We start from the raw sequence: 11,713 nt of genomic DNA on the forward strand, positions 1-11,713 counted from the left end.
AGTGCAGCGCTCCAGCGGAATAAACCTTACTTGTTGAATTATCTCCTGGTTACTGGCTGAATTTACTTGTAAAAGAATTGTTTTCCACTGCATGTAAGCCACTTAGTGGCATATTTAATTATAAATCCACAGATCACGAAGCTTTTTGATTTCCCAAAGGAGAGACATACCACTATCAAATAAACTTGACATCACAGCCAAAATGGTGCTGTCCCAGAGACGAGATGAACTAAAGCTATAGCAGATTATCTTCAATCAAATGGCTAGGAAGAGGCCTATTCTGTTTTTAAAAAGAAAGCTGAATTAGATATGAAGAATTAGATAAGAACTATGCTGGTCTTTTGGGGAAAAAAAATAGCATCTGTTATTAAATTGAAAAAGAAGGTATAGGGGACCAGCAGTTGGTATAATGACTATGTCACTGGACTCCCATGTATTCAACCACAGTTCGAATCCCGGACCTAGTGGCTTAAACTCATGCTGGGCGCATGTGTATGTATGCCCAAGATCCCAAGAAGAGAATGGAGGAGAAGGGATTGTGGCATGGCCATCCCCCCTGGAGAGTGATTTCTCACTTTCTGTCTCTCTGTCTCTCTTTGTCTTTCTTGCCAGCGCATGTTCCCTATAGCAAAAACCTCTCAAAAAAGAAAGAAAGAAAGAACCTATAGCAAAACACTCTCAAAAAAGAAAGAAAGAAAGAAAGAGAGAGAGAGAGAGAAAAAAAGAAAAAGAAAGAAAGAAAGAAAGAAAGAAAGAAAGAAAAAGAAAGAAAAGGTTATGGAACTAGAATCAAAGCTAAATGAAACAAAATAAAAATTTACATCAGGTGGACCTCTCAGTCAGAAATGAGACCCAAATGAATGGATTCCCCGTCCACCAGAAAAATATGCATTGAGTGGTCATAGAAGTCCAGTCAGTCACTTGAGTCATTTTCCATCCTGTGTTCAGTGTTATGGTCTCTGCTTCAGAGGATACTACAATTAAGGTGTGGGATTATAAGACTGGAGATTTTGAACAAATGCTTAAGGGGCATATAGACTGTGCAGGACATTTCATTTGACCATAGCGGCAAGCTTCAGGCTTCCTGTTCTGCAGATATGACCATTAAACTATGGGATTTTCAGGGCTTTGAATGCATCAGAACCATGCTCAGCCACATCCACAATGTTTCCTCAGTGGCCATCATGCACAATGGATCATGTAGTTTCTGCCACAAGGGATAAAACTATAAAAATGTGGGGCATGCAAACTGGCTACGGTGTGGACATTCACAGGACATAGAGAATGGCTACATCCAGTACAATCAAATCAGGATGGCACTCGGATAGCCAGCTATTCCAATGACCAGACTGTGCGTGTATGGGTCGTAGCAACAAAGAAATGCAAGGCTGAGCTTCGAGGACATGAGCATGGGGTAGAATGTATTTCCTGGGTTGCAAAAAGCTCATGTTCTTCCATCTCTGAAGCAACAGAATCTGAGACTTAAACAAGTGGTAAGCCTGGGCCATTCTTGCTATCTGGATCCAGAGACAAGACTATTAAGATGTGGGATTTCAGTACTGGCATGTGCCTTATGACTCTGGTGGGTCATGATAACTGGGTATGTGGAGCTCTGTGCCATTCTGGGGGGAGTTTAAAGGATTTCTGAGGGGAGTTGTGATGACAAGACCTGACGTGTACAGGATTACAAGAACTAGCAATGCATGAAGACCCTCAACACACATGAACACTTTGTTACCTCTTTGGAGTTCCACAAGATGGCACCCTCTGTGGTTCCTGGCCGAGTAAATCAAACAGTAAAGGTATGGGAGTGCCATTGATTGAGTTTCATTTGGCCCCTCCTCCCTGTCCCTCTGGAGGCACTCTGATGATACCATAGTTACCCCATTGGGCTCTGTTTAAATAAAATGTGTCTTTTCATGTAAAATAAGAAGAAGAAATAAAATTAAATAAATAATTTTTTAAAAGACCTTGTCTTCTAAGGGAGCGTCTAAGTGATGTTAAAAGAAAAATAAACCAGCCAATTTAATAGAATTTTTAAAAATTATTTAATTTTATTTATTCATTCATTTATTTTAATTTGACCAGAGAGAGAGAGGGAAAGTGAGCAAGTAAGTCACCAGGTCCAGGAGCCGCCAGGTCCAGGACTTGAACTGTGGTCATCCATGTGGGAGTGTCTAGCACCTTAACTACCATGCCACCAGCCAGCCCCAATAGATTAGAGGTTTAATTGAGCAAATCTTAACACAATTTAAATTGGGCAATTGTCCCTGGACTTCCAGACAACTCTGACCAGCCTCATGGTTGGCTCAGTATTTAAGTTCCGGAAAAGGGAAAATGACACACAAAAATGAAAGTGAAAGGATAAAGTAGAGAGACTATTGGATTGGTTACGGGTGGATAGTAGGCTGCACAAACAGCCCAAAAGGTGGGCTTGATTGAAGTGTGGCTAGTATGATTGGCTATAACTTAGCAACCAGCTCAGGAAAACAACCTAACACGTATGATTTTAGCTTATCCATAGGAATCCAAGTGTGGGAGTACAGTGGCCATTTTAGGCCAAAATAGTTTAATAATTAGATTAGTTTCCACTTGGTCTCGGAACTAGATGAGTGTAGAAGTGGAAGCCAGACACACCAACTAAGGCAAAGTTTGCAAGCAGATAAATGTTTCTTTACCTCCCCACATCCCAAGTCAAAAGCATTACATTTCCTGACAGTGTCCTCAGGGAGCCCTTCAAGGCTTCTCTTTCCTACATTTTGTAGAAACCTCCTTTCCAAGGAGCTCAACCCCTTTATTCAAATATGAAAAACCCAACCCAAGTTCAGGGTAACACTTACATTGTGAAAAAGAGTAATTATTAAATTGAACATATTTTTCAGTTTATTTAGAAATATTTTGACAATATCTTGTGTGAGAAACACTAATGTAGGTTCCTGGGAAATAAGGACAGGAGACCCAAAAATTAATAACACCAAATGTTCTGCCTGCAAGCACATTTGCTGCCTGGTAAGGAATGCAGATAGATAAGCATACGGGCCCACAAGGCATGACAATCCTAGAAGAGGAAAAGTGCTGTGGGCTCAGATTGCAACTGCTTGGCTAAAGGTTCCCAGTGAGAAGTTGAAATACAGTTGTGGGTCACTTACAGAAGAGACATTCTGAGAAATGTGTTATTAAGCCATCTCATGGTTGTGCAAACATCATCGAGTATGTTTCAACAAACCTTGATGGCATAACCTAGCATATACCTAGGCTCTATGGTATAGCCTATTATATTCTTAGGGAACCACTATTGTGGAGAGCAGTCAATCTAAAGACATGTAATTTAAACATGTGACCTGTAAACACATACAAATAGGAGCTTCCGTAAGCTACTGTAGCAGGGCTATTGAGAAACATTTACATACAAAAACAGTATCTGCCTGTTGTCAATAGTTGTCTTCCTATTGTTGTTAATGCCCAATATCCCAAGACCGGGCTAAAGGAAGTCACATGCATTTATCAAATTGTCCCCCCAAAAAAATGAAAAAATATATATGGCACCAGTCATTTTCACATCTTCAGACAATTTACATCCAAAACCATCTGGCTTTTCATTCTAATTTCTCCTCCCTTATTCTCTTTGCATTCCACTTCCTTCTTCCCCATTCCTTTGGCATCCTATTCTCCTCTTCCCCCATTTTCTACACTATAAAAAAATAAACCTGAGGCTAGTTCTGGTTGTAACTTCTCCATCAGAGAAGTTGTGCCCACCCAATCCTCACTTTTCTATACTTGTGTGTCTTTGTGTGTTTGTTATTGCATCTATTTCTAATCCATAGCCTTCCCCACTCAAAAGAACGTGTTCATGCCGAGCTAGTCCTGACACACTATCATATATGCTATCTGTCATTAACCAAACATCACTGTGCAGTGAATGACTGCTAGTTGCTGCTTTGAAATCCAGACCCAGAAACCTTTGCTCATTGGTTAAAGGATTTCTGAGGGTGTCTAAGAATTTCCAGATGTTCTAAGTGGAACATTTCTGGCAGAAGGAATATGGTCTATTTTTCTTCCTTTCTTTTTCTTTCTCTCTTTCTTTCTTTCTCTGTCTCTCTCTCTTTCTTTCTTTCTTTCTTTCTTTCTTTCTTTCTTTCTTTCTTTCTTTCTTTCTTTCTTTCTTTCTTTCTTTCTTTCTTAGCAATGCATGAAGACCCTCAACACACATGAACACTTTGTTACCTCTTTGGAGTTCCACAAGATGGCACCCTCTGTGGTTCCTGGCCGAGTAAATCAAACAGTAAAGGTATGGGAGTGCCATTGATTGAGTTTCATTTGGCCCCTCCTCCCTGTCCCTCTGGAGGCACTCTGATGATACCATAGTTACCCCATTGGGCTCTGTTTAAATAAAATGTGTCTTTTCATGTAAAATAAGAAGAAGAAATAAAATTAAATAAATAATTTTTTAAAAGACCTTGTCTTCTAAGGGAGCGTCTAAGTGATGTTAAAAGAAAAATAAACCAGCCAATTTAATAGAATTTTTAAAAATTATTTAATTTTATTTATTCATTCATTTATTTTAATTTGACCAGAGAGAGAGAGGGAAAGTGAGCAAGTAAGTCACCAGGTCCAGGAGCCGCCAGGTCCAGGACTTGAACTGTGGTCATCCATGTGGGAGTGTCTAGCACCTTAACTACCATGCCACCAGCCAGCCCCAATAGATTAGAGGTTTAATTGAGCAAATCTTAACACAATTTAAATTGGGCAATTGTCCCTGGACTTCCAGACAACTCTGACCAGCCTCATGGTTGGCTCAGTATTTAAGTTCCGGAAAAGGGAAAATGACACACAAAAATGAAAGTGAAAGGATAAAGTAGAGAGACTATTGGATTGGTTACGGGTGGATAGTAGGCTGCACAAACAGCCCAAAAGGTGGGCTTGATTGAAGTGTGGCTAGTATGATTGGCTATAACTTAGCAACCAGCTCAGGAAAACAACCTAACACGTATGATTTTAGCTTATCCATAGGAATCCAAGTGTGGGAGTACAGTGGCCATTTTAGGCCAAAATAGTTTAATAATTAGATTAGTTTCCACTTGGTCTCGGAACTAGATGAGTGTAGAAGTGGAAGCCAGACACACCAACTAAGGCAAAGTTTGCAAGCAGATAAATGTTTCTTTACCTCCCCACATCCCAAGTCAAAAGCATTACATTTCCTGACAGTGTCCTCAGGGAGCCCTTCAAGGCTTCTCTTTCCTACATTTTGTAGAAACCTCCTTTCCAAGGAGCTCAACCCCTTTATTCAAATATGAAAAACCCAACCCAAGTTCAGGGTAACACTTACATTGTGAAAAAGAGTAATTATTAAATTGAACATATTTTTCAGTTTATTTAGAAATATTTTGACAATATCTTGTGTGAGAAACACTAATGTAGGTTCCTGGGAAATAAGGACAGGAGACCCAAAAATTAATAACACCAAATGTTCTGCCTGCAAGCACATTTGCTGCCTGGTAAGGAATGCAGATAGATAAGCATACGGGCCCACAAGGCATGACAATCCTAGAAGAGGAAAAGTGCTGTGGGCTCAGATTGCAACTGCTTGGCTAAAGGTTCCCAGTGAGAAGTTGAAATACAGTTGTGGGTCACTTACAGAAGAGACATTCTGAGAAATGTGTTATTAAGCCATCTCATGGTTGTGCAAACATCATCGAGTATGTTTCAACAAACCTTGATGGCATAACCTAGCATATACCTAGGCTCTATGGTATAGCCTATTATATTCTTAGGGAACCACTATTGTGGAGAGCAGTCAATCTAAAGACATGTAATTTAAACATGTGACCTGTAAACACATACAAATAGGAGCTTCCGTAAGCTACTGTAGCAGGGCTATTGAGAAACATTTACATACAAAAACAGTATCTGCCTGTTGTCAATAGTTGTCTTCCTATTGTTGTTAATGCCCAATATCCCAAGACCGGGCTAAAGGAAGTCACATGCATTTATCAAATTGTCCCCCCAAAAAAATGAAAAAATATATATGGCACCAGTCATTTTCACATCTTCAGACAATTTACATCCAAAACCATCTGGCTTTTCATTCTAATTTCTCCTCCCTTATTCTCTTTGCATTCCACTTCCTTCTTCCCCATTCCTTTGGCATCCTATTCTCCTCTTCCCCCATTTTCTACACTATAAAAAAATAAACCTGAGGCTAGTTCTGGTTGTAACTTCTCCATCAGAGAAGTTGTGCCCACCCAATCCTCACTTTTCTATACTTGTGTGTCTTTGTGTGTTTGTTATTGCATCTATTTCTAATCCATAGCCTTCCCCACTCAAAAGAACGTGTTCATGCCGAGCTAGTCCTGACACACTATCATATATGCTATCTGTCATTAACCAAACATCACTGTGCAGTGAATGACTGCTAGTTGCTGCTTTGAAATCCAGACCCAGAAACCTTTGCTCATTGGTTAAAGGATTTCTGAGGGTGTCTAAGAATTTCCAGATGTTCTAAGTGGAACATTTCTGGCAGAAGGAATATGGTCTATTTTTCTTCCTTTCTTTTTCTTTCTCTCTTTCTTTCTTTCTCTGTCTCTCTCTTTCTTTCTTTCTTTCTTTCTTTCTCTTTTTCTTTCTTTCTTTCTTTCTTTCTTTCTTTCTTTCTTTCTTTCTTTCTTTCTTTCTTTCTTGTAAATGTGTGCTTGCAGGAAACAGATAGAGGCAGGGACAATGAGAGGGAAAGTGAGAAGTCACTCCCCAGGGTGGACGGCCATGCTGCAATCCCTTTCCTGTCCTCTTCCTAGGACCTTGGGCACATATGCACACATGCCCAGCGTGAGTTTCAAGCCGCTGGGTCTGAGATTCAAACCGCAGTTGGCCATGTGGGAGTCCAGTGATGTAACTGCTATGCCATCTGCTGGCCCTGGAATGTGGCTTCTGAGATCTCAGAGCCTTGTAAAGAAACATAGAGGGCTCGTGTGGAGAACCCAAGCTGAGAAAACATGACCTTTAGATGCATGCAGAGCTTCATTAGCAATGACTGTGAGAGTATTTCCATACGAAATGCTACCTGCCTGTTGTTGTCCTTACTGCAGGGCAGTATGAGGCTAAAGGAAGCTATATGTGTTGATCAAATTTTGCCCCAAATAGATCAGAGAAATCACATGGCATCAGTCGTTTTCATATCTTCAAATGATTTACATCCAAAAGCAACTGACTTTGCATTCCATTTCCTCTTCCCCCATTTTCTGCCCTTTAAAAGAATAAACCTGGGACCAGTTCCAGGTCACAACTTCTCCACCAGAGAAGTGTCAGGCTCATCCAACCCTCGCTTTTCTATACTTGTGTGACTTTGTGTGTTTGTCATTGTGTTTATTTCTAATCCACAGCCTTCCCCACTCCAGAAAATGTGTGCAGCCCAGCAGGTTCTGGCAGTCTAACTTCTTACTCTCCACTAAGTCAATCCTAGGTGCCTGCTCTTTAGGTTCTTAAAGTCTTTTCTGAATCTAAGACTAAGACTTTGAAGAGTCTCTTAGAAGATTGATCCTCACAGCCTTAACTGATTTTGCAAGATGCACTGCAACATTGAGCTACTTCTAATCCACATGTGTCCTGCATGGACGACACCAACCAACCACAGGGTCTAAATTTAAAGCTGGGGTCCACTCAAAAGTCAAGGTGTTGGGCCAGCAGATGGCATGGTGGTTAAGGGAGCTGGATTCCATGACCATGGTTTAAGTCCCAAACCTGGAAGCTTGCTTTCTCACTTTCTCTCTCTCTCTCTCATTCTGTCCCTCTCTTGTCAAATTTAAAATAAAGAAATAAAGTTAAATTTAAATTAAAAAAAAAAATCAAGGTCTCTGTCACATGCAAGACTTCCTTAGTTTCTAAAGGACCTACACTGGCCTGCAAAACCCCAAATTAAACTGTTTCTTTTATATCACCTGTTACTTATGGCATCTGGTCATCAGTGTTGAGAACATTGTTCACTGCCCAGACTTTAAGAAGTTTGAAGACCTTTCATTGTATAAGACCTGAGAGCCTCAATACAAAAAAGGACAGTAGCCAGGCCATCCATGACAATAGAACTCTGACTCACAAACTCTACAGCAACCAGCCAGGAAAGCCAAACCACAACCTCTGCAGCAGTCGGCCTCAAACAGTCAGGACTTGGTTAGGACTGGCACTTCCCTATTTTTTCCTCCCACCTCTACATCCTCACTTTTTTCTAACTCAGAGCAAACTAGAGAAAGTTAAAAATGCTCCCCAAACCAAACACATAATGCCTCGCTTCCAGTCAGCCCACCTTCAGCTACCCCATGCCAGAAACCTCCAGTCACATTAGACCTGCACTGCCCTTTTTTCCACTATGAAGCTTTCCCACTCCCCTGTCTGCCTTTGAGTCTCTGTCATACCCAAGTGACAATGACTAACTTCCTTGGTATGTTCATTTCTGAGTAAGTACCTCTGCTCATATTTTAGAGGTCTTCGTTTATTTTCACAAATATCTACGAGCTCTTCTGACCAGTTCTTGTGCACCATAGGAGTTAATTCGGGCCAGGTAGATGCTGCAGTGCTAGAGACCGGGGGTGGGGGTGGGGTGGGTCTAGAATCTAAACCCCAGAGCTTCTAATGAGATCGGAAAGAATGGTTTGCACTGACCTGAACCAGCTGGTCAAGCATCACGTGCACTGTTTGAACACCAAGAATTCACACCGAGTTTTACTAAAAATAGATTCTTTCCAGTCCCACAAATCCAGAAAAGGGGAGGGGCAACATTTAGTGGAGAGAGAGAGAACTTTGTAGTCAAGCTGGGGGGTTTTTTTTGGTTGTTTTTTGTTTTTGTATTTTGGTCCTAAGAAACAAAAACCTTGTCTCGAGATAGCTTAAGAAGAAGAAATTTTAATTACAGTTAAAGGTAAGAAAATCCAGAAACAGGAATGAAAACTCTACTAGCTTCCTAGCCTTGGAAGTCACATTAAGGAAGAAGGCCCTTAGCTCTGAAAGTTACAGCTTAAAGTTCTCTCATCTGTATCTTCTCTGTTTTTCTCTTTTTTTTTTCTTTTCTTTTTTTTTAAAGAGGTTTTTGCTATAGGGTGCTTGCCAGAAAAACAGAGAGAGACAGAGAGAAAGTGAGAAATCACTCCCTAGGGGAGATGTCCACACCGCAGCCTTCTCCTCTATTCTCCTCTTGGCATCTTGGGCATGCACGCACACGCACCCAGCGTGAGTTTAAGTCACCAGGTCTGGGACTCGAACTGCAGTCGACTATGTGGGAGTCCAGTGACATAGCCATTATGCTAACTACTGGTCCCTCTTCTTTGTGTTTCTCTACACATCAACTCAATTCTCTCTGATGGGCAGACTGTTTTCCTCTAACTATTCATCAGTGCTTGACCACGGCCTCCAAAATAATTACTCAAACCTCCAAGCCAACTTGAGCTTCCAGAGGAAGCATCATCATGGTTTGGCATAATTTCTACATCACTTCATTCAAATTCTCAAAAAAGAGATATTTTTTTGCACAGTTAATTTGTCCCAACCAAGTCTTGTAGATTATAGATCATTGACCAGACGATAGACTATGCCTTCAGTCAGATTATCCAACCATGGCTCAATCATTGAAGGGCCATGTCTTACAAAAAGAAACGAGCATATTAGGTATAATAGCATGTTCTACTACAGAAAGCAATATTATCAGACAACATGGGCTATACAGACCCACCACACTGATTACAAATGTTCACAATTCAAAACGTGGATTACAAGATATGAGAACAGAGGAAAACAAAAGTTGTTCCTAAAAAGATTCCTAGAGAGGAAGAAAAAAAGAGGATCCATGAAGAGGAATGCCAGAGGGACTGCTGATAGAACAGTTGTGTGCAGTTTCCATTAGTTACTGAGACCAAACATGTTGGATTCTAACAGGTACAGGCTGCATGACCCTTCTGCAATTTTTATAATATACAGTTTAGGTGGGATTTAGATATCCTCAAGTTCAGCCCGGTCAAACGTCAGACAAGGGCACTAAAAGCCAGAGTGCTTTTAGTGCCTGTGTCACTGACAGTGACACAGCTGTGGCAACAGACATATTTAGTACTAAAGCCAGACTCATATTCTCATCTCCAAGCTCAGTCTTCTATCCACTATCCACTATTTAGAGTTTCTTAACTAGCTCTCTCTTTTGCTAAGGCAACTCTTCTCCTCATACTAAGACTTTACACAATGGGTCTGTGTGCTGAAAAGGAAGAGGGAGTATTCCCTCCTTAATGGCCTTCATTGGAGGGCAGTCTGTTCCTCAGCACCATCCTCATCCTCTTCTCTAAAACTCTTCGGAGCCCAACCCACACATCTCGGAGGACCCCCAGCACCATGTCATTTCTCAGAGTATATATAAACGGGTTGAGGAATGGAGTCACCACACTGCTCAGTACTGAAGGGATCTTATTGACCTCCAGATATTCTTTCTGGGAGGGAGTCACGTAGATAAATACAGTGATGCCACTAGAAATGATGACAATGGTCAGGTGGGAGGCACAGGTATTGAAGGCCTTCTTCCTGCCACTTGCAGAAGGGATGCGCACTATTGTTAAGATGATGTATGTATAGGAGTAGGCCACAAGGACTATGCAGCACAGGATGACCATGGATGAAAGCATAAAATCCATCAGCTCAATGGTACTGGTGTCTGCACAGGCCAAGGCCAGCAGGGGGCCACTATCACAGAAGAAATGGTTAATGATATTCGAGCCACAGAAGGGCAGCTGGGAGATGAGGATAGTTGGAAAGAGCACAGATAAGAAGCCTCCCACCCAAGAGAACACAACAGTCCCAATGCAGACAGGAGGTCTCATGATGGTAGTGTACCGCAGGGGGTAGCAGATGGCAGCGTAGCGATCATACGACATGACCGTTAGCAGTAGAAACTCTACTGTGCCCAGGAAGAAGTAGAAGTAGCACTGGGTGATACACCCAGCAAAGGAGATGGTTTTATCCCCAGATCCTAAGTTGGCCAACACTTTTGGAGAAATGACTGAGGTGAAGAGGATATCTAGGATGGAGAGGTTACACAGGAAGAAGTACATGGGGGTGTGAAGGCGAGAGTAAGACAGCACAATGGAGATGATGAGCAGGTTCCCCAGGAGAGTCAACAGGAATGTGGGCAGCAGCAGTACCAGGAACAGCAACTCCACTTCTCTGCTGAGGGGAAATCCCAGCAAAATGAACTCAGTCACCATGGCAGTCTGATTCTCCATGGGCCCAGTGGTCCTGGCTCAGTTCCTCTAATGAAACACAGGCAGGCAGTACTCAGGAGAGTATTTGGTATCCGAAACCCCCTGGCTGTTCCCTGGCAAAACATGAACATACAATAGAATATGGTTAATCCAAATTAAATGGAACTCCAAATTTAACTTCATTTTAAATATTTGCCTATTCAACTGGATAGTATTTATTGTTATTATTATTGTTGTTATTAAAATTTTTATTTGCCAAAAGGCATGCACACTCACCAGAGTGAGAGAGAGGAAGAGCAAGAAAGCATTCCCCAGTGCAGCATGGTCTTGCCACAATCCCTTTTCCTCCATTTCTCTACCCCATCAGGATTTTTGGACACACACACACGTCCAACATGTTTTTCAAGCAGCCAAGGTCAGGATTCCAACCTCCACGAGCCCTTTATCATCTGGCTACCTTTTTTTTTTTTTTTTTTTTAGGTTTTTCTTAT

The 11,713-nt window shown here is 41.4% G+C and overlaps 1 protein-coding gene and 1 pseudogene across 1 annotated transcript; one reads left to right on the top strand and one right to left on the bottom strand.

Annotated features, from left to right (window-relative positions):
* The first annotated feature begins 202 nt into the window (after window positions 1-202).
* LOC102479385 (platelet-activating factor acetylhydrolase IB subunit alpha-like) lies at window positions 203-1,820 on the top strand (annotated as a pseudogene).
* Window positions 1,821-10,253: 8,433 nt separating this feature from the next.
* On the bottom strand, window positions 10,254-11,285 carry OR6J1 (olfactory receptor family 6 subfamily J member 1). The gene has a single exon (XM_006144590.1). The coding sequence runs from the start codon at window positions 11,241-11,243 to the stop codon at window positions 10,254-10,256; it is 990 nt and encodes a 329-aa protein (XP_006144652.1). The 5' UTR covers window positions 11,244-11,285.
* Window positions 11,286-11,713: the final 428 nt, after the last annotated feature.

The sequence above is a fragment of the Tupaia chinensis genome, unplaced genomic scaffold (assembly GCF_000334495.1).
Source record: "Tupaia chinensis unplaced genomic scaffold, TupChi_1.0 Scaffold000126_2, whole genome shotgun sequence".
In the NCBI taxonomy this organism is placed as follows: domain Eukaryota; kingdom Metazoa; phylum Chordata; class Mammalia; order Scandentia; family Tupaiidae; genus Tupaia; species Tupaia belangeri.

Coding starts and splice junctions, on each gene's coding strand:
- OR6J1 (XM_006144590.1), bottom strand. CDS start 11,243: ATGGAGAATCAGACTGCCATGGTGACTGAGTTCATTTTGCTGGGATTT.